At 37.2% G+C, this 24,375-nt stretch overlaps 1 protein-coding gene across 1 annotated transcript in view; it reads left to right on the forward strand.

Moving 5' to 3' along the window:
- wars2 (tryptophanyl tRNA synthetase 2, mitochondrial) overlaps nucleotides 1–22,653 on the forward strand; it is a 91,268-nt gene extending 68,615 nt beyond the window's left edge. Inside the window, exons 2-6 of the mRNA XM_039743721.1 lie at nucleotides 1,038–1,292; nucleotides 6,068–6,148; nucleotides 8,511–8,593; nucleotides 15,258–15,376; nucleotides 21,771–22,653. Of these exons, the coding sequence (XP_039599655.1) occupies nucleotides 1,038–1,292; nucleotides 6,068–6,148; nucleotides 8,511–8,593; nucleotides 15,258–15,376; nucleotides 21,771–22,219 (987 nt within the window). The 3' untranslated portion in view covers nucleotides 22,220–22,653. The remainder of the gene's footprint in view (nucleotides 1–1,037; nucleotides 1,293–6,067; nucleotides 6,149–8,510; nucleotides 8,594–15,257; nucleotides 15,377–21,770) is intronic.
- The last annotated feature ends 1,722 nt before the right edge of the window (nucleotides 22,654–24,375 follow it).

A 24,375-nucleotide genomic window follows, 5' to 3' on the forward strand; every position in this document is an offset into this window, starting at 1 on the left:
GCAATAAATTGCCATGTCCGCACTGTGAGACGCCTAAGACAGCGCTACAGGGAGACAGGAAGGACAGCTGATCATCCTCGCAGTGGAAGACCACGTTAACAACACCTGCACAGGATCGGTACATCCGAATATCACACCTGCGTGACAGGTACAGGATGGCCACAACAACTGCCCGAGTCACACCAGGAACACACAATCCCTCCATCAGTGCTCAGACTGTCCGCAATAGGCTGAGAGGCTGGACTGAGGGCTTGTAGGCCTGTTGTAAGGCAGGTCCTTACCAGACATCACCAGCAACAACACCGCCTGTGGGCACAAACCCACCTTCGCTGGCCCAGACAGGAGTGGCCAAAAGTGCTCTTCACTGATAAGTCACGGTTTTGTCTCACCAGGGGTGATGGACGGATTTGTGTTTATCGTTGAAGGAAATGAGCACGTCTGGGACCTGTTGGATCGCAGGGTGAGGGCTAGGGCCATTCCCCTCAGAAATGTCCAGGAACTTGCAGGTGCCTTGGTGGAAGAGTGGGGTAACATCTCACAGCAAGAACTGACAAATCTGGTCCAGTCCATGAGGAGGAGATGCACTGCAGTACTTCAAGCAGCTGGTGGCCACACCAGATACTGACTGGTACTTTTGATTTTGAGCCTCCCTTCATTCAGGGACACATTGTGAAACATTCTTAGTTTATATCTTATGGTGTTGACTCTTTTAGTGTTTATACAAATATTTACACATTAAGTTTACTGAAAGTAAAAACAGTTGAAAGTCAGAGGACGTTTCTTTTTTTGCTGAGTATATATATATGCTTGAAGGGAAAATACATAAAATTTCAATTTATATACAAGTAATTTCAGTTAAAACTTTTAATTGTGCGATTAACTGCAATCAATTATTTAATCAAACAACAGCCCTAATACATACATAGTGTGTATGCGTGTGTATATCTACTGTATCTATCCGTCTGTCTGTCTTATGTTTACAGGCTTTGTTGTTTGCTGTATTTCACTGTTTTTCTCTTGTTCTTTTTTTCCTACAGAATAAGGAGAATTGCATTTTCTCTGGTATCCAGCCAACAGGAATCCCACACCTTGGAAATTACCTAGGGGCCATCGAAAACTGGATCACATTACAAGAGCATGACAGCGCAGTCCTTTACAGCATTGTGGACTTACATTCCATCACTCTTCCACAAGATCCATCTGTGCTTAGACAGAACATACTTGATATGACTGCTAGCCTCATTGCTTGTGGCATTAACCCAGAGAGATCAGTTCTTTTTCAGCAATCTCAGGTTAGTCTTGCATAGTATGAAATGACCCTAGCATGAAATGACCCTAGCTATGAACAGACACTAAGAATTACATACAATTGGAATTAGTAATGTGATGTTTAAAATCTATACTTTATTATGGTCTTAATGGTTGTAAAGGAGTTCGCAGTTTTTTTTTTTTGTTGTTGTTTTTTTTTTCTTTACAATCATAGTATATGTTGTAAAGAAGTTCGCAGTTTTTTTTGTTGTTGTTTTTTTTTTCTTTACAAGAAAAGTATACAAGTATACATTTATTTGAACCTGAAATATGAAACATTATTTAAAAAAAAAATGAAAACCCAATAATTTGTCCAGAAATTTACAGTGGCGATCTGTGGAGCACCAGAGGAAATGTGAAACAAAAGAAACATCACATTCGGATTATGCCCATTTTAATGTGGAAAAGGTTTTGGTTTCAGATCATGAACATTTTGCATTTCTCAAATGTGTCTATGACCACAAAATAAAGTTTGCTTTCTTTCTGTAAAACATTGCTTATCTTTTTTAGATTAAGCAGTGAGGACAAAGATGAATAACTTTTTGTCCTGCTAGGTGCATCTGCCTCTGCCTATGTCTACCACTTCTTGTATTTGCTGCATACTAAATACAAAATCCTCTCAGTCACTTCAACACATCAATATACTCAGTATTACTAATATGCAACTGAATGAAAAATGGGAGAGAAATTTTCTAAAAGGACACACCCTGTTAAAAGTACTGCACAGTCTCTTAGCAGCAAACAAAATCAACCATTTAGGAGCAAACAGTACATTCAGTTTAACACAAACACGGATGACAACAAGCATACTGTATGTACTCTTTGTATGCAATGCCTTTGGCCATTCCTTGGTTGATAGGGCTTTGTGCTTTTGATAGTTGTCATATCAATAGTTCTTTTTAACTTCAGCTTTCTGGCAGGGAACAGTTAATTCTGCACTAAACTATCTCAACCTTTGGAGCTATTCATGTACCCCCTGCATTGATATCAGCTATCATCAGCATAATTGACAGTAGGTAATTTTCTTTGTTTTGGTAATAGGCTGTATTGGCTTTGCACAGGACATATCTTTTCAAATTAAGGTCATAGGTTCTGTCTTGGTCAGGCAAGATTCTTGTTGATCAAATGTGTCCTTTGTAAAATTTATAAAGTTTAAAGCTGATGTATATTGCACGACTTTTAGTATTTGGGTATGTTATATTTGCCGACCGCAGAAAACAACTGAAAATCTCTTGGCTTGTCACATTTAACGATCGTGTACTGACTTTATAACACAGTCATGCTTACCCCTTCTCATAACAGCCAATAGCATACTTCCTGGCAGAGATAGTGCTGTTTGAAGGGTAAACAGGTGTGGAGACCTCAGTTGCTATCTCTTTTCTTTTCTCCCCTTCAATTCTGTCATAGTATGTAAAACACAAGACGTCTAAGGAACAAATCTTCTCTTCTGTTTTTTAGGTCTAACACACCCACGTTCCTTACTCCACGTCACTGCATTATATACATTGTACTTCTGGATGAGCTTTCATTAGTTGTTGTCATGTACACAGAACTCTAGAAGTAAAGACAGAATCAAACTGGTTTGATTTTATTGTTGTGCATTGTGGACTAGTCTGACTGAGTTGCTGAGATGGTCATATTTTGCAAATGGCTCCATAGGAGTACACTGCCATCTATCTATGTCTTGCTAAGTTTACAAGTATATACATGAAGGCTACGACTAAAAATTGCTGTTGAAGAATAAAGAGTAACACAGAAGGAACACATTACATTTTCTAATATGCAACCCTTTAACATATTTACTATTTTTGTAAGTAATGAGTAATGTAACCAGCTTACTTTTAAAAATAATGTTCCCAAACACTGTTGGTGCATGACTTGCTTTAGTAATGTAGTGGCTCAGTTGTGAAATACCGTATGTGTGTCGGTGCAGCGCCAAAAAAGGGTAGGAAGGAGAAAGGGTGAGCTGGGTTTAGAAATGAGGACAGCCAGCAGGAGTAATAGCAATTTATGAGCAGCTGGCACGAACCAATGTGGAAAGGCAGGATGCTGTCCAGATGAGTGAGAGTGAGGGATGATGAACTTTAAGCAGGAACATAGTAACGTTGTCAAGTGTTGTTTCACCAAAAAGTTGTTGAGACACAAGAGTAAGTGGTGTCTTCTGGATCAGAGAAATGGCCAGGAGCAACATTGGGAGACTGCACAGAAAGAGACTCCATTTCATTCTGCCATGTAATAACAGTCCTTGTAATGAGAACTAGCAGCAGCCAGTGCAGCTCAGTAATGGCGTTACGCATGGCCATAACAGCGATAAACACTTTACATAGATCAGTATTCTGTTTCTTTAGAATCTTTTCTGTTCTGCACAATCCTTGCTTCTTTCCCCACCCTAATAAACTGTTCTTTTCTTGTGTCTGCCTCATGTGTCTTCCTTTCCTTTACCCTTGAAGAAGGCACTACAATACTTCGTAATACTTTCAGAGTGAATATAGTACCCTTACTTAAACCAGTGGTCTATCTTAGCAATTTTGCTTTTATGTAAAGTATCTTTGCATCCTTCCATGAAAGTTCCAAAGTCTTACAGAAAGCATCATTTACGAATTGTCTAACATTTTTGCAATGTTTATAAACTTTTCTTATTTCTGTGTCCTTTTCTTTACTTGACACTCAGAACGAGAGAAAACAGTTTGGGTCAGTTGTAGAGCTTATGTGGTCTTGATATGCATTTATTGTAACAAGACTATTTTTTGGGTTTAGTGCTGTTTCAGCATGCCCCAGAGCTGCAGACTCCGCTGCAGTGGATTAAGACTTAGAGTAAGTGTAGTGGCATTATGCTTCTTGTGGTCAGAAAAAGGAAACAAAGTTGTGTAGTAATTCCTTGTGAGTAGGCCTATCGGACCTAGTCAGTAGATAATGTTACAAAGTGAATTCTGCATGCATCTGACAGTTACAGACATGAAAGTGCACTTACATTCCTTTAATAAATATGGAGTTGCAGGTCCCCTTCAAGGTCAGAGCTGGAGATGTCGGTACACTAAAAGTGGAATAAAGCCAGCATGGTGTATCAGTGCATAACAGCCCACTTCAAACCCTGATCTCCAGTTAAAAGATGCAGAGTCAGTGTCCCTAATTAAGTAATCACATAATCACGTAGCCTCCAGTTTGAAAAGTGTGTATTGAAAGCTGCTGGCAGTTTCATTCATGCTGTATTTGGAGTGTCATGAAGGTAACTTTGCAGGTGTCCCCCAGTTATGAGATCTCTCCCAATATGTGCTATATACTGTAGAGTTAGTTTTCCACATTCTTTACGAGTACTGTCAAGCCTCTGATTAGGTATTTTATATACTTTGCAGACTATTGAATTAATTTAGTTAGTAGGAAATGTTGGGGTGCTTAATGAATGATAACTTATGTACATAACTGATAAATGCATTACAGTGGGAAAATTCTGCTTCACATATGATTCTAAAATGTGTATGGTACCTCTTGTCATCTTTACTTTTCATATAAAGATTTCAGGGGCCTTTCCTATGCTTGAAGTGAATAACTAACAAAAAAAATGTGAGCTTTGGCACATGGATTAGCTGATCACAATTTTTTGGTCCAAATTTCAATCCTAAAATTCTTGATTTATCTAAGAGCATATTCGGTAGTTTTTTGTTATTTCATGTCTGCTTCATCATATTGTTTTCCTAGGCTGCTTATTCAATTTTTGGGTATGGACAGCCAAAGCCAATGGTAATGCATAGAGTGCAAGGCAGAAAGCAACACTCAATGGGCTGCCAGGTTTTGAATACACCAAAATGCAACGAGCTGATTTTAACATTTCCAGTTACTCTGACGTCTTTGAATAGCAGGAGCAAAATAAATCTTTAGAGGAGACTTTGACAAATGTAACAAATGTTAAGTGTAGTATATTCATGCTGTCCCAATGTGCTGTCATGAAGATAAGATTTTTTTATTTAAAAAGTTCAAGGAAAGTGCAGAATCCCAGGCCATTGTTAGACAACAATCTTTTTATAGTACTTGGATAAAAATGTGTGTAATTGTAATGCCAAGGGTGTATGGTAGCACTTAAGGAACATAGTCATACTCTTGGTTTATTTAACATTGTGGCTTTTTTGTGGCCTGTATGTAATTAATGAATTATTTGACTTTGGTAACATTATTTTGCAACATAAAAGTGTAAAGTTCGGCTATAGTAGAGGATAATAAATCAGCACCCCATGCTTTATTTTTTAATTGTTTGCTAATTAGGTGCATGTGGTCTGATGCAGTCCTAACACACTTGTGCATTTATTTGTCATACATGAAAATATAATGAATCCTAATATTTTCATTAAAATTTCTTTTGGATGATTTTGAGTGTCAAGGGCAATTTGTGTGTGCCTTTCCTCTTGATTTAAGCTGCCTCATCCTGATTTTACTTTGACTTTCTTTATCATTATGATTTATTTTTTGTTAAGTGCTGCCCTAACCAGCTATAAAACCTACCAGGGATCAGTATATTTAACCACATAAGATCTTTTTCATTACTCACTGGGGTATTTGATTTAGCTAATTACATGGCTTTTTCAAGACAACTGTTTGCAGTTGGGTCTCAAGTGTATTGGAGCAAAGATATGTGAAACCCTCCTATTTAAGTTTGAAAACTAGGCTGAATTTTGTTTTCTTTGAGATTATCCTGTACATTAAGATTCCAAATTGTATTACCTGTTAAATATGAATTTGAATAACTAATAGAAAATTACCTTTTCAGGTACCTGAACATGCTGAATTGGGATGGATCCTTGGATGCTTGATCAGCATGCCTCGTCTTAGACATTTACCACAATGGAAGGTAATTTTTGTTTTGTTTTTAGTAGTTTGGAATTTTCTTTTCTTTCTTAAATTGTTTAGAGTACCACATAAATAAAAAATTACTTTGATGTAACCATGACTCTTTGAAATATGTTGAAATCTATACTAATAAAAGGCAAAGCCCTCACTGACTGACTTACTCACTCATCACTAATTCTCCAACTTCCCGTGTAGGTAGAAGGCTGAAATTTGGCAGCCTTATTCCTTACAGCTTACTTACAAAAGTTAAGCAGGGTTCATTTCGAAATTCTACAGGTAACGGTCATAACGGTCGACAACGTCCGCCATGTTGAACTTTCTTATTTATGGCCCCATCTTCACGAAATTTGGTAGGCAGCTTCCCTGCTCTAACCGAAACCAATGTACGTACTTATTGAACTTTCCAACGGTCTTTGTTACTTATGGGCCCATCTTCAAGAAATTTGGTACGCGGGTTCCCAATGCTAACTGAATCCTACTTGTGTACATATATACGCCCATAGCCTGCAGCTCAGTCATCGTGTGAGGCGGCATTGGGTCCCCCATTCCAAAGCCCCCCACGTTGTTGGCTGTCTGCCTATATAAGGCCGTCCATCGCTCCGGTCTCTACATTCCCTTCCTTGCTTCGCCACGGGATTCACGTCTCCCTGCTGATAACTACAGCCTTTTTATTTAATCCACGGCTTCAATGCTGTTTTATTGTTCGTTTATTACAATAATAGTTATTGTGTAGTTATTTTAGAATTACTTTACATTGTTCAGGTACCCATTTCCTTTATCGTTCTAACCATACCCCTATTAACATGTCTATCGAGGTGATCACCATTGATCAAAGAACTGTCACTTACCGAGTGGTTTCCATGCCCGGAGGTGGCACCTGCCTTTTCCATTCTCTTTGTTACATATTGCACGGCCATATCAGGCTCACTCTTAATATCCGGAGGAACATTGTGTCTTATGTATTGAATGACTGGGACAGGTTCAAGGTGTGGACTGATGATGGTACAGGAGATAATTATAATACACAGGAGCACTATAAGAGTGAAATGCTTAAGCCCTTCACCTATGGTTCTGCATGTGAGTTGATGGCTGCTGCTGAATTGTTCGGTTGTCGCTTTCAAGTGTACGGAAATTACCAAATATTTTACACCTTTCGACAACCGCCAATGCCTCTTAAACATCTTATATTCACAGGTGACGATTTCAGTAGTGGACACTTTGATGTTTATGAATGTTTAAACTCTCAAAAGCTGGATGTGAAGTTATCGATGAAACTGGTTGCATGCTTACAACGCTTGACAGATGCCGAATGTCACTTAACACAAGTCCTGCAAATACTGTCGTAATTGAAACAAACCATGAAGCTCAAACCGATTATGACAGCAGCAATCCAAGCTGTGAGATTTGAAACAAGATTACTTTGGCCAACTGTACGTTGCATGCTCAAGTGTAAGCTCAGCGCACAGCTTGGTCATATTACAACCGGAGGGCCGAAATGACAATGTGGTATACAAAGAGATCCTTAACAAATAATTATTGGTATATTTTCCCTCAGTTTAAAAAGGTTTAATTTTCTTCTTAATAAAAATTTTAAGGCAGTACTTAGCCGCTGCAAAGCGCGGGTATTTTGCTAGTTAATGTAATAAAAGACAAATCGTATTTATCTATGTACATTTTTATTCTGTTTAGATTACTTTGCACATGCACACTGAACATTTGAAGATTCAAATGTTTTCGTACACACCCTCTAATCAGAAAACCATATTACAAAAGGATCCATCACTGGACCCTCAGTGTTACAGTTCATAACAAATTAATACTTGTAATTTAAGTCAAAATGTTTTTGCTATTCAGAGAAAAGGAAGAAACCCAAAACCAATCACTTTGTGGCACCACTATTGCATGCAAAGTACTAGAAGTAACTTCCGTTAACATCGCATAATGCTTTTGTTCATTTCAGTCAACAGCTGATCTTGGTACGCATAAAAGTCAAGTTTTACCTTGGTATTCATTATACACACCAAAGCTGAATATTTAGCCCTTGTCTTAAAAACTGTTACCAAATATAGTATTCTCCATTTGTTAACATCTAATCGCATTTTATGTACTGACTAATACTGAGGAAGATGCAGTACTTAGGAGCATTATAATTTTCAAGCAATCTTCTCGTTTCTGCTGGCATAAATGATTTTAAGGATATTTAAGCTGTGTGTAAAGTATGGGAACTTAATTTTAAGCAGCTGGGTTTAATCACAAAGACATTATTTATTCCTCCATAAGACATCATTTTTTGCTTAAAATTAGTAAAACGAGTCATGAAAAATGCTATATGTTAATGTTGCACTATTACTGTTTCACCCTAGATAAAAAGTGGACAGAAGAATGAAGGTAGTGTTGGATTGTTTACATACCCAGTTCTGCAGGCTGCAGATATTCTTTTATACAAGTAAGATCGTATTTTATAACTTTGGACTTTTTTTAATCCACAAGAGAGAATCACATATTAGAGATATTTACAAATGGTATTCAACAAAAAACAGTAGCCCAGTAGCCAAATTCTTTCCCTAGGCATTTGGAAGGGAATAGTAAAATAATTATTTGGAAGATTTTAAGTTGTCAGTACAGGTTCTGTCGAACAACTTCTCATCACTGTTACTTTTCTTCTTATTTTCAATGTTGGAAATATTAGTTCACTGAAGGTTAGTTATAATGAGATACTGAGAGCAATGGCAAGCATCACTGCATGAAAAGGTTCTGGTTATATCAAGGCTGACATTTAAACAGCAGTATAACTCAGAGAAAGTGCACTAGAGACTTGTCAAGAAAAAAAAGTACCAGTCATAATTCACCCAACATTTTGAATGTGTTTGTGAGGTGATTATGGCATTTCACTCCAGTAGACCAAACTTGAAGTTACTGTAGTAGAATGGGGTGGCGTTCTTTCAGATTATCTGATGCGGTTTGTGATGGTCGATACCAAAGTCTGCCTTTTATGAGTGTGGAAGTTTATGTTTTCTGTTCCAGTGGTATGTACAATGTCAGTACCATAGTTTTGAGCAGCCGTTCAAGCATTGTGGTTAACACCCATGTCTCCCTTAACGTTTCTGTCAGAAAAACACCTTAATGTATATTGATCATAAATTTGATTTGATTTGATGCCCAGTGTGACAACTTTTTTTTATGTTCCACTTTTCTATTATTTTGAGGCAGAGCTACGTGCAGTAATCACTTAATTCCCAGTATTGAGATGCTTTTGACAGTAAAGGCTAGACAGTGCAAGCCAGTGATGAACAGCAAATGTGATTAGAGTAAAGAAAGAAAGAAGATCTTGTACCAGATATGCTTAAACAGCAAGACCATATAGAAATAAAAGTTTGACTATAGAGCACTTTTTATATGCACCCACCACCAAACATTGTAAGGGCCAATATGTTTGACTAAATTTGAAAAAGCCATGAAAACAGCCATACAGTGCCTTCCTTTCACATCATGGCAAAGAAACCAACAAAGGACCATCGTGTCCCAGAAAGTGGCTTGTCCATGATGCTCTGTTGTAGAGAAATGTAGAGTCCTTTTGCGATAAAGAAAAGAATTGTAGAGAGAGGTTTTTTCATTAATTTACCTGAGTGGCCCTGTTCAGCAGAACACTGAGTTGCACAACAACCACACAGCTTTAGAATTCTGTGGTCGAATCGTGTAGTGTCTGGATTTTGTATGTTCTCTCTGCTATTGTGGGTGATCATTTCATACTTGAACTATGTATGATTCTGAATTGGCCAGTGTGACATTAGATGTGTGTGTGCGCCTTGCAGTGAGTTGACACCACATCATGAGCTTGCTTGTTGTGTAAACTTCCCGTTGCTTCCTGTATAAGCAGCATCTCTCTAGGACCATGATATGGATAAGGGAATTAGAAGACTTCACACACATATAAGCTGCTGTTTCAAATGAAAACATAGTTAACCTTGCAAGAGGATCCACCAACAACATTCATCATTTCATTAATCAGTTGCATTGTGTTTAAGGTGCTTGTTCCTTTGGTACTAATTAAATATAGTGAGCAGGAGTTCTTTGTTGGTTCATTTGAATAACTGAAAAGTAATCAACAAGCTCTTCCTAAAATAATTGGTCTGGCTTAATTCAAAAATTAAAACGTACTTTGCAAATGTTGTGTGAATTAATCTAATCTATTATAATGCTGGTTTAAAGGGTAAATCCTTTCATGCCATTTTCCACACAATTTCAGTAATAGACACTTTACTGTTAGATTTCAGCTGAATGTGTTGCCTAGTCCAAAGCAGGTATATATATTACTTGTTGTTATACTTTACTTAGAATAGATCCACCTCCCCTCAATGCATTTTAAAGTGATTAGTAGTCTTTAGTGGGCATTAGCTAATCATTTTGGTATTAAATTGCTATGTTAATACTTCTTGTAAGTAGAAATTTAAAAAGTAAAAGAAAAAAAGGAAAACATTCATGTTAATAAATTGAAATCTCTGTAGCTGAGAGTTTGAAGGTTATTGCTTTCAAGACAGTAGGGTTCTAGATAAATGTGTGTTTTGGAAATAATGTATTTTACACATAGGCTCATTATAATTTAATACAGCTTCATATTCCATCATTATCTGCAACATAATAAAGTTGTTTCAAAAGAAAACTGTAATGGGACTGGTATCTGTCATCTATCTTAATATTGCTATAGACTATCTGATAATACCTGCAGCATCAGTCCTGTGGGAGTGGCTATTCTTAGCTTACAATCTGAATACTGTACAAACACAACAGGCTCCCAAGCACATTGATAACGTACCTAAACAAACATCTATAAAGTTCTTCTCAGTAATGAAAGGCCATGCTTTTACTTAGCACACATTTTTATGTTTATCCGAGCTTTATTTTCTGTGTTATTGAGTAGGGTGTCTGCTATTTTTAAAGGTTACTAAGTGTTTGAAAAGGTGCTGATATTCATTATGAAATGTGATCAAAATTGGAATCTCTACTCTCAGCAGTTACACAAAATGTTTTAATATAGTGAGAGATGTGCACCATGTAAGTGCACTGAAGTCTACGTGTGCACATGACCAGAGAAGTAAATATGGCACTGACGTAATTGCCCTCCAATGTTGAATTAAAACAACATAAATTATCTTATTTTCGTTCCCTATAGAAGATGAACACCATTTTTCCTCTACAACTGTCTTTGGTATCTCTTCATCTTTATAGAATTTCTGCTTCTCATTTTCCATCAAGCAATATTTCTCCTAACATTATATCCATAATCATAAAGTATTTTCTACTGCCCTTCATCACAGAGGGAACATGTTGCCTTCCTGGCTGTATAACCTAGAAGGGTCATTCCTTGTCAAATCAACTGATTTTCCAGAAATCCCACACACTTAGGTCTCAAAAAATTCTGAAAAAAATAAAGGTATACCCATGTCATCTAGGAGACACCCTTTAAAATTATTTTGATATAAGATCAGTTTTTTCCAAGATATAATTTTGTGAGGAGAGGTGGGTGTCAACTTTTTTCATCAATTTCAGAAGACCGTATCTCAATAACTAAACTAGCAGGCTCAAATATTGCAAACTGGTACCTTTATAGGTATAGTGCATAACAAAATTAAAATATTTGGTCCAGATGACACCACTTGGTAACAGCAAACCTTCAAAAATGGAAAAAAAAAATATTTTTGACTCTGCCATGTTTAGGCTTTCAGAAAGCATACTTCTAACTGATGCAACCTGCCGAAATTTTTTCCATATTTAGATACGTACACAGGGCTTTTCAAAGGGAAACAAGAAACTGCATGAAGGTTTGACCAGCAGATTTCTGAAATGTGAAAAAAGCATTTTGGGTCTAATTTTCACACCAGCTTAATGCACTGTGGGAATGTCCAGACATTTTTAAAATTATTTTTCCTGTATCCTACATGGTCCCTTCTTTTTCAAAAAACGTTTTTTTTTCTTATGCGAATCTTTCATTTTTATTTTCCATTCAAAACATGGGTTAAATTCACAATTTGTCAGTAATGATAATCATCAAGTTCTTCATTACTAACCTAAGTGTAGGATTAATGGAAATTATTAATCTCTTAAGGCACATTAAGCACAACACATGAACAACAGAGGCTTGATTTATCATTAAATACAACACTAGTTATAATGAAATGTTAACATCTTGGTATTAAACCAGCAGGAATGTGACCCATTTCATTTATTCTTCAATTGAAGTGCAGAGTGTAGGGCATCTTTGTCTTTGAGATCAAGATGGTACTGCCTCCCATTAACCATTATAGGTGCACTAAACAGTGCAATGACACACAGTAATTACACCCATCAAATATTGTATCTAGGTGGCCATTGGAAAGGCTGTGTGGGATAGTTTGGATTCATGAAACATATCAGGATGTCTATGTCCACTTCATTCTTGTCACAAAAATTTGATCAGTTTCAAGGGGCTGCTTGGTTTAATTTTGTCACGATGCTATACAAATTAATTTACCAATGTGCATAATATGAGCCTGCTTGGTGGTTTAATTCTTGAGCCATGGAGCTGTGAAAATTTGATGAAAAAAGAGGCTGGATAAAATCAACATTCCCCCTCACCACCTCCTCTGATAACACTTTGGTAAAGTGTGTATCTTGGAAATTATTAACTTTACAGCAAAAAAATTACAGAGTGTCTCCTGGCTAACATGTGTACACCTGGTAATTTTTCCAGAATTTTTTTGAGTGCAAAGTGCATGAGCCATTGGTTGATCTGACATGGAATGACCCAGAAGCAGGTAGACTTTGCTTAAGAAATGAATAAATATTTCACTTGATCTTAGCCAAATTACTGATAAAAGATTGTAATTTTTTGTCATTTATCATTCTGACCACTTTTACTCTTGTGCTTAAATTGGCCTAAGTGTATAATTTGTACATTGCAGAAGAAGAAGATTGTAATGATCTGATTATGGTGTCTGCTTTACCCTGATCATCTTGAAATTTTGATTTCTTTCTTATATGTCTTGAAATTTTAAATATACAAAAATGTTAGCTAAATATACGGTAGATTGCCAATAAACTCCCCTATTCATTTATCATCCTCTCTGAATAAAGCAATAAAACACTGTCAATTGGTTTTCAAAGACTTACTATGTTGTAAGCATCTGAATCGAGAAAAGTGACTGCCTCTTCAGCCCCACCTGATGTTTGGTATAAATCTCAGTGAAATACTTTGATTCATTATTGTATTACAGTAAAATGTGAGTAATGTCAGGTTTGGATGAACAGTTTTGACTAGTGAATATTTGGATGTCTGCTGCTACTTTTGCACTTGCAAATATTGACATTCTTGGTTTTTAACAATTCTTACTTCATTTATAAGAAGTGTTTTTTTAAGGTTACTTTTCTATAACTAAAATTTTACTTATTTTGCCTTTCCTGAATATGTTAAAAAATCAGGTTTTAATCTAATTACACCCTAATTATCCTTGGTCTCAAGTGTTACCAAATGAAAGTCTGGTGAAGTCAAATGTTTCTTCAAATAACATTACAGTTTACATTTAGAAAAATAAAGTTCTAAAGCTAAAAGTAGGTGTTTGTAAAATAGACTAGTGAAAAAAAAAATTGTAATAAAAAAGTCAATAATTTGACACAACACACAGAGTAACTTGAAAGTTATTACAACTGTTACCTATTTATCCTGTGAACCCTGATGTAAGAAAGTTATTCATTTATTATTTTGCAACAGTTGCAACCAGATATCTATGTGGGTGAGAAAAACAAAAATTTCAAAAGGCAAAACCCCACAGAAAATAAACCTGTGGGTACCTGCAGTCTTTAGTAGATCAAGAGCACAAAGACTTGTTAACACAGTAGCTCATTGCCTTTTTATGTTTGCTGAAGCCAATACTTCTATGTATGTTTTATTAATTACTCTTTGTCATTTATATTCTTAATTGTGAAATACATGTTGGTGAAGCTATTATATTTATAAGATGCCTGCTTTCTTTACTGTAAACAAGTGTGAATAAGAATTCAGTTACCATTATGACAGATATCAGTAAAGCTGTTGAGCAGTAGAATGGTTGATGCTAATTTGCAAAATAATAATGCCACTGGCATGTTGTTATCTTGCAATTATTATGCATGAGACCACATTTCCCACACCTACAAAATCAAATGCATGCAACTCCTGTTATGGACTGATACCTCCCAACCAGGATTGTTTTCCCGCCTTGTGTCCTTTGCTCCTTACAATCATCAACCTCAGAACTACAGCTGATTCAGCTGTCTTTCTTTAAATTAAATTATGAACCACATTTAAATTATCTTTAAAACTTGTAAGAATTGTCAGCCTAGTTACCACATACATCATCACTCGGTATATTAATATTTCTATGACATGAAGCACTGATTTTTTTTTTTGTGCATTTCACTGAATCAAACTTCAGTTACTTCTGAGAGCAGAACCTTGAAACTTTATAACAACAACACCTGTATAATTTAATTAAATATTTAAGTGAAATTTCTTCAGCTGATAGACAAAATACACAAGACCGTTGACATAAAGTGGTTATATTCCATCATTTCCTGCCAACATAAGAATTTTGAAATGTTTTAGAAATTGATTGGATGGATTTGTAATTCAGTACTATATTGTAAAGGAGGCCCAGAAATACATCGGGTAGCTCCATTGCCTCACATATCCAGCATTCTGTGTTAGAGCCTAATGCCTACATGATTTGTTGCATGGAGTTTGCATTTTCTTTGTGTGTCTGCATGGATTTTCTTCCAGGTAGTTTTGTTTTACTGTCACATTCCCAAAGATGTGTGTATTTGGTTAATTGGCAACAGTAAATGCTGTGTGACTGGCCGCCTTCTGGACTGGCATGTTTCCAGAGTTGGTTCACTCCTTGCACACCATGTTGCTGGAATAGGCCCTGAGCCCTAGTTACCTTGAAATGGATTAAGTGGATTTGAGAATGCTATGCTGTTGTGTTAACTAACTTGTTTCTATTTAGAAAATTGATAAATTACTTAAATGCATAAATAATGTCTTGAGGGAACTTATAAGTATAATTGTTCTGATTTTTTTTTTTTGCTCAATTGTGTAGGTCTACACATGTTCCAGTTGGCGAAGATCAGCTAAAACATCTAGAACTAGCCCAGGATATAGCTCGTTCATTTAACAATAAATATGGTGACTTCTTTCCAATTCCTAGACCCCTTTTAAGTAAGTTGACTTTATAAAGCTACATTTCAGATTTTATTTAATTTTACTCCTAATAAGGCAATATACAGTTGTGCTTGAAAGTTTGTGAACCCTTTAGAATTTTCTATATTTCTGCATAAATATGACCTAAAACATCATCAGATTTTCACTCAAGTCCTAAAAGTAGATAAAGAGAAACCAGTTAAACAAATGAGACAAAAATATTATCGAATATTACATATTTGTGAGTGGCAAAAGTAAGTGAGCCTATAGGATTAGCAGTTAGTTTGAAGGTGAAATTAGAGTCGGTGTTTTCAATCAATGGGATGACAATCAGGTGTGAGTGGGCACCCTGTGTTATTTAAAGAACATGGATCTATCAAAGTCTGCTCTTCACAACACATGTTTGTGGAAGTGTATCATGGCACAAACAAAAGAGATTTCTGAGGACCTCAGAAAAAGAGTTGTTGATGCTCATCAGGCTGGAAAAGGTTACAAAACCATCTCTAAAGAGTTTGGATTCCACTGATCCACAGTCAAGACAGATTATGTACAAATGGAGGAAATTCAAGACCATTGTTACCCTCCCCAGGAGTGGTCGACCAACAAAGATCACTCCAAGAACAAGGCGTGTAATAGTCGGCGAGGTCACAAAGGACCCCAGGGTAACTTCTAAGCAACTGAAGGCCTCTCTCACATTGGCTAATGTTCATGTTCATGAGTCCACCACCAGGAGAACACTGAACAACAATGGTGTGCATGGCAGGATTGCAAGGAGAAAGCTACTGCTCTCCAAAAAAACATTTCTACAGTTTGCTAAAGATCACGTGGACAAACCAGAAGGCTATCGGAAGAAAGTTTTATGGACGGATGAGACCAAAATAGAACTTTTTGGTTTAAATGAAAAGCGTTATGGTTGGACAAAGGAAAACACTGCATTCCAGTTTAAGAACCTTATCCCATCTGTGAAACATGGTGGTGGTAGTATCATGGTTTGGGCCTGTTTTGCTGAATCTGGGCCAGGATGGCTTGCCTTCATTGATGGAACAATGAATTCTGAATTATATCAGAGAATTCTAAAGGAAAATGTCAGGACATCTGTCCATGAACTGAATCTCAAGAGAAGGTGGGTCATGCAGCAAGACAACGACCCTAAGCACACAAGTCATTCTACCAAAGAATGGTTAAAGAAGAATAAAGTTAATGTTTTGGAATGGCCAAGTGAAAGTCCTGACCTTAATCCAATCAAAATGTTGTGGAAGGACCTGAAGCGAGCAGTTAATGTGAGGAAACCCACCAACATCCCAGAGTTGAAGCTGTTCTGTACAGAGGAATGGGCTAAAATTCCTCCAAGCTGGTGTGCAGGAATGATCAAAAGTTACCGGAAACGTTTAGTTGCAGCTATTGCTGCAAAGGGGGATCACACCAGATACTGAAAGCAAAGAATGACATACTTTCCACTCACAAATATGTAATATTCTATCATTTTCCTTAATAAATAAATGACCAAATATAATATTTTTTTCTCATTTGTTTAAATGGTTTCTCTTTATCTACTTTTAGGACTTCAGTGAAAATCTGATGATGTTTTAGGTCATATTTATGCAGAAATATTGAAAATTCTAAAGGGTTCACAAACTTTCAAGCACCACTGTATCTGCATTTAAAGCAGTAAATATATTGATCAACTATTAGCTTTTAATTATTTTTTCCTTAATTTTTTTGTATGACTACACTGGCACAAGACATCTGTCTCAGTTTTTTAAAGGCACATGTGTTGAAAGTATAAGGTTGATGAATGTCCATCCATCCATCCATTTTCCAACTCGCTGAATCCGAACACAGGGTCACGGGGGTCTGCTGGAGCCAATCCCAGCCAACACAGGGCACAAGGCAGGAACCAATCCTGGGCAGGGTGCCAACCCACCGCAGGACACACACAAACACACCCACACACCAAGCACACACTAGGGCCAATTCAGAATCTCCAATCCACCTAACGGCATGTCTTTGGACTGTGGGAGGAAACCGGAGCGCCCGGAGGAAACCCACGCGGGACACACGGAGAACATGCAAACTCCACGCAGGGAAGACCCGGGAACCGAACCCAGGTCCCCTAACTGCGAGGCAGTTGATGAATGTCTGAACTGTAAAATAAGTTGCACATATTCCCATTAAAATTGGTCAGTTTGCATTTCTTTTCAAACAGACAAGAAGAAGATATACAGTTGGAAGTGGAAGCACTTGATTAGATAGATTAGACTTGATTTAGTGGCACTTAATGTTAATAAAATGAGAAATAACTATATGTAGAAACTAGAGATTTTTAAATAATTTTCATTTTACTATAAGCAACTGGCTTTTCCTGAAACATTTTTGTTGCAATTTGAATTTAGTTATAGAAAATATCCATCCATTATCCAACCCACTATATCCTAACTACAGGGTCACAGGGGTCTGCTGGAACCAATCCCAGCCAAACAAACCCTGGGAAGAGCACCAGCCCACCATAGAGCACACACACACACCCACACACCAAGCACACACTAGTGACAAATTAGAATCGCCAGTGCACCTAACCTGCATGTCTTTGGACTGTGGGAGAAAACCAGAGTACCCGGAGGAAACCCACGCAGACACAGGGAGAACATGCACGCTCCACGCAAGGAGGACCTGGGAATTGAGCCCGGGGTCTCCTAACTGCGAGGCAGCAGCGCTAACCACTGTGCAACCGGGCCACCCTATAGAAAATATCATCTTAAATTAATTTTCAACAGTCATTATTATGTTAGGTATGCAGAAACACATACAAAGCTTGTAAGGTATTACCTTAATAATGCCTTGTAATGCATAAAAAAATATTTTCAATGTACATTTTTCCATGTACTTATATTAACACACCCAGTAATCTCCTCTACTCTGTGCTTTATTATCATTGAATAGATAATGAATTAATGTCTGAATTGTTACTCAGCAGGCAATAGTAAAAGTGGAAGGCCTAAGAGGAGGTTTATGGGTGTGGTGAGACAGGATATGCAGGTGATGGGTTGTGACAGAGCAAAATGTAGATGACAGAAAGATATGATCAAAGATGATCCTCTGTGGCAGCCCCTAAGGCCAGGTTTATACTTCATGCGACGCATGCTGCAGCGGACACTTCTGCTACGCAAGCGTTTTACTGTTTGTACTTGCGCGTGTACTTTTAAGTAAATCTGGAGGAATCCACCAGGTGGCAGTGCGAGATATCACGGTGAGAACAGGTTTGGCTTTGCTGTGTTGTGAATTGCCTGGAACAGCCATTAAATTTTGATGACACCATACCACAATATCTCTGAAAAGGATGTTTAATGATTAAATCCATCAATCCAGGGATGTGCCCATTCCAGCTAGCATTGGGCATGAAGCAGAAACAATCCCTAGACATGGCATCAGCTCATCGCAAGGTGAATACAAGCACTCCCATACACTCGCATCATTTTAGTGTCACCAAATCTGTATATCTTTGGAAGGAAATCGGAGCACAGTGTGGAAACCCACCAGGAAAACATGCAAACTCCAGGCAGGGAATACCAGTGACGTGACTCCTTGTGAGACAACAGCGCCACCGCTCCACCACCATGTCACCACCATGTGTGTAATTATTAACAGTATTCATTATTTAAACAAAATTAGCAATTTATCTGTAAAATGTAACATACATATTTTAATGCATTTCATCATGAAAGTGATATCAAGTATAAATCTAAAGATTCTAAATTTGCAGAGAGTTGGAATATTATACATTTAATGTGTTCTGTGTGGTGATCTATTGTTGCTTGCTGTCAGGTCAGGAGGAAGTCCCAGAAGCTCATAGTGATTAAAAACTGGGACGACGTTTACAACGGTCTGCTTTAATGATAAAGTAAACTACAAGGTTAGAGTGGACATTTGGAGATTAAAGCCAAAATTTCTACTTAAATCACAAAATACACCTTTTTACTGTGTCCTTAATTTTTTCCTCGGTGGCTCAACTACAACGCTGTACATTATGTTGCTGTTGTGAAGGTGCAAAAAAAAAAAAACATGGCACAAAAGATGATATATAAGACTTAAAATGTATCGTGTCATTACGATGGGGAATATGCGACGCTTAAATATAAAAGCACCATGAATGTATGTCGGCATTTTGCTTCACCGCATCGAACCATTCATCAAACATCGAAGTGCACACATTGATCCTGGAGGATCCTCAAAACGGCTTTCTGCCACATGTAGATAAACAGAGACTCTAACGTCACATTCCAACTTTTACCATACTGCGCCCCCCACTCCCGACTTTTTGCTGGTATTGCAACTTGCGCAGATGTCACGTTAATTTCTGAGGACCTGCTCAGAGGACATGTCAGATGAATGCTGGGAACGCGTGGCAGCCATGATGCGGGCGTGTACACGTTCTGAGCGTGAAGTATAAACGAGCCCTAAGGTCGGAGTTGCTGCAGTGGACGCTCCTGCTACGCAAGCGTTGTACTGTTTATACTTGCATGCATACTTTACGTAAATCTGGAGCAATCCACCAGGTGGCAGTGTGAGATATCATCACGGTGAGAACAGGTTCGGCTTCGCTGTATTGTGAATTGCCTGGAACACCCATTAAATTTCGATGACACCTTACTGCAGTATCTCTGAAAAGGATGTCTAATGATTAAATTCATCAATCCAGGGATATGTCCATTTCAGCTAGCATTGGGCACAAGGCAGAAACAATCCCTGGACGAGGCATCAGCCCATCGCAAGGTGACTACAAGCACTCACATACACTAGCGTCATTTTAGTATAACCAAATCTGCATATCTTTGGAAGGAAACCGGAACACACTGAGGAAATCCAGCAGGAAAACATGTAAACTCCAAGCAGGGAATATCAGTGACGTGACTCCCTGCGAGACAGCAGTGATACCGCTCCACCATCGTGTCACCCCCATGTGTGTAATTATTAACAGAATTCATTATTTAAATGAAATTACCGATTTATCTGTAAAATGTAACGTACATACTTTAATGCATTTTATCATGAAAGTGATATCAAGTATAAATCTAAGGATTCTAAATGTGCAGAAAATTGGAAAATCATACATTTTATGTGTTCAGTATGGCGATCTATTGCTGTTTGCCGCTGCAGCCAGGACCAGAGGAAGCCATAGTAAAAAAGACAGCACAGAAGACGGTATGTGAGATTTTTAAAATGTATCATGTCATTGCGATCAGGAATATGTGACGCTTGAATATAAAAGCACCACGAATGTATTTGTATGTCAGCATTTTGCTTCACCACATCGAACCATTCATCAAACTTCGAAGCACGCACAACGATCTCATAGGATCCGCAAAGCGGCTTTTTGTCGCATGTAGATAGTAACCAGAGACTCTGACGTCACATTCCAACTTTTAGCACACTGCGCCCTCCTACATTTTGCTGGTACTGCAACTCGCGCACGCGTTGCGTTGATTTCTGAGGACCTGCTCAGAGGACGGATCAAATGAATGCTGGGAACATGTGGCACCCTTGATGCGGGCACATACACATTCTGAGCGTGAAGTATAAATGAGCCCTAACGGGAGCAGCAGAAGGAAGAAGAAGAAAATGTGTGCCATCTATTTTTGTACTCAGTCCTTGTTGAAACAAGTTGCTGTGGCCACAGATGGATGCTACACCATGTCTGTGCCACTACAAAATGGTGATTTAAGAGTTACCAATTGACCCGACAGTTTGTCTTTGACTTATGAAAGAAAACTGAAGTTCCCAGAACAAACCCCCATGAACATGCATTCATTTAAGGGACTCTTACTCAGGAACTGAACCAAGACTGTGCATCCCAAATGCCACCTTTTTTATAAAACATTTTACTGAAAAAGGCTAATGCTTTCTTTTCAGCATTGTATAGGATATTAATGACAGTTTGTGATCTATCTGTTTAGCAGTTGAAGACTTGCAGAAAAGTTAACTACACAGGTTTTGAAATGTATTAACATTTGTGTTTCTTTTATTAGTATAATTTATTATGTATAATCACTGCTTTGATTATATGTTTTTTAAGTTTATTGTGCTTCACTGATACATGATTATTTAAAAAGAATGCCCTTATTTTAAGTGAGTTTATTTCTGATTGTTCCTCAACTTACTAAAATGTGGTTTAGACCAATGAAAATTGTCCATGTTTCGTCTGTTAAACGGAGGGAAAGTGTTTCCTTTTTTTGCCACTAGGCAGCACAATTAATGAAAATGGAGAATAATCATGTATGAAACATTGTAGGTTTGAGAGGGTACATGTATGTGAATTTGTGTCTGATTGTTTAAATGAATGCATGAGAGTATTTATGTAGAATTACTTTAATCCATTTGCATGTTTTGACCTTTTTTATTTTTGCCTTCAAATCAGGTTCAGTCAAAAAGGTGAAATCATTGAGAGATCCGTTGGCCAAGATGTCAAAGTCAGATCCACAGACACTGGCAACCTTGTATATCAATGACTCTCCAGAAGATATTATACTCAAAATTCGCAAAGCCGTGACAGACTTCACTTCTGAAGTGACATTCGACCCAGAAAGACGACCAGGTGTCTCCAATATGGTTACTATCCATGCTGCTGTGTCTGGCATGAATGTTGAAGATATACTTAATCAAAGTCAAGGACTTGATACTGCACATTACAAGCAGGTAGTGGCTGAAGCAGTTATACAGAAATTTACGCCCATCAGGAAAGAGATTCAGAAACTCCAAGCCGATCCAGGATACTTGTGGAGCATCTTGAATCATGGGACTGAAAAGGCTAAAGAATTGGCAGTTCCTCTGTATCAGCATGTTAAAAAACTGGTTGGGTTTTGTTAAAAACAAGGAGCTTATTTTATTCATCTGGCGGGAAAAAAAAAACATAACCGATCCAAAGATGATGTTCAGTATCTTTATTTTCCAAGACGGAAAAATGTGCTAATGAAATTTATTCCACAGGTTCTGCAAAAATGATTCTGTGTTTTGCTCGTATTTTAATAGAATCTAAATTATATAATTGAACTCTTTCCCTGCATTTTAAAATTGTCAGTTGTTACCTATTGTTTTAATTGTAACATTCATGTTAAGGAAAAAATTTAACCTACTAAAAAATGATCAGCTTCTGTGAAGTTGCATTTAAACTAAACAACTCAGTGACACCTTTGAAGAAAATAAACTTTGAAACGAAATTGTATTGCCACAACAAAAACCGTGGTGTTTTAAAACTTGAAACTTTGTTGGTCAATGAGAAATAAACTGGGGTTTTTTCTTTCTTTTTTTTTTTTTTTTGCTTTACACAGGACTGACATTACACCTTGACATTACTTTCTTTTAAAAAAAAAATCACATTTTATTAATTTAGACAGTTAATGTCTACAGTTGCATAATACTACTACTAATAATAATATTGGATTGTCACTTTTTTTATTTTCTAAGATGTAAATATGCAAAAAGTTTAAAACTGTCAAAAATAAGTGAATGTCGCCACCCCCAAAGGATAGGTCCAGTATACCCGGACTTGATTGGTTCTATTTAACTGTGTATGTATTTGTTTTGTTACATTTGATTTCAGGGGTCTAGACATGTAAGAATTTAACATGTTGAAAATTTCAGATTTGTTTATTTTTTTATTTATTTTTTGCTAAATATTCAAAACAGATCAAAAGACAATTAGGTTAGTTTTTGATTGCATCAAAAAGAGTTATGTCACGGAGCATTACACATTTTTAATTAGTTAAATGTGTTTACCCTGATAATGCCTCATGATTATTTGGTTTTGCATGTAAATATTGATGTATGTGCTGCTGCTTCCGCACAATACTTATGTTAATACTGTGTCCGGAAAGTCGTGTTAAATTGGGCCGTTAGCGTTAATCACGCAAATATGTCTTAAACTACCTGAAGTAACTTAAGTACGCAATAAGAACATTTAACATGGTCACAATTAACTTCTTTATGCTATGGACATTTATTCCATTCATCTTTTTTTCTCGCTGTTGTTAATGCACAGCCTAAACGAACGGCATTTTCTGGCAAAGTCTTTGTAAGCTGATTTACTTTACTGTTGCACATATCAATATCGTCTGATTTTTTCCAAAACAAAACTGCTAAATATTTTGCAGATGATTTTCTTTTTATTCCAAACCCGATTAAATTAGACATTCCGCATTATGGAAATCTGCATCCCTCCTGGGTCTGCTTCAAAGTGCCAAATGTACTTGTAATGGTCCCGTCATGTCGGTATTACATGTAAGTGAACCAGTGTTATGCAGTTTCCAGTATCCAACTCCGAATCGGTACACACTCAAACACAACGGAGTGAAACTTTAGTGTGCTTTGTGATTTCTCCTACAACCATTGCTTGACTAAAAAAAAATTCATTCTGGAAAGGATTTTTTGAATTTGAAATTGATTGTTTGAACTTTGAAAAAGTTCATGATGTGTGGACAAAACAGAAGTTGTAATATAGAGTAGGGTAATGCAGGATATAGAAAGCTAGGAAAACCAGAACTTAGCCCTTAAATAGTCTTTTTAAAATCAGGAACTCATTTGTATTTTGCAAATCTGTTATCATCTACTCATGCTTAGATAGATACTGATACAGTTCTAGATAAATTGTTTCTTTCTGGAACTTTCATGTAGATAGTTCTTTTGGGAACTAAAATGGTTCCCTTATGCCATCGCTCTGAAGGACCACTTTGACACATTTATTTTTAAGAGTGTGCGGCGCACCACATTCCTAGGGGTACGGTGTTTGCAATCGAAATTAATTCTGTACAAGCAGAGCTAAAAGTAGGAACGATGTCTTAGTGCGTTCTGTCCTGAAAGCTCTAAATTAATTATTGCAAAAATTCACAAATGACATTATCCACATCGGTATGTGCGTTTGTATAACTGGAAGGTGAAGGTGTAATTTCGTCTAAACATAAAATGAAAGCGGAATAAAAGAGGTGTGTTGTCTTATTGGGCTTTATGTAGCACCTGCTCTTTAGATT

Source organism: Polypterus senegalus, chromosome 2 (assembly GCF_016835505.1).
Source record: "Polypterus senegalus isolate Bchr_013 chromosome 2, ASM1683550v1, whole genome shotgun sequence".
In the NCBI taxonomy this organism is placed as follows: domain Eukaryota; kingdom Metazoa; phylum Chordata; class Cladistia; order Polypteriformes; family Polypteridae; genus Polypterus; species Polypterus senegalus.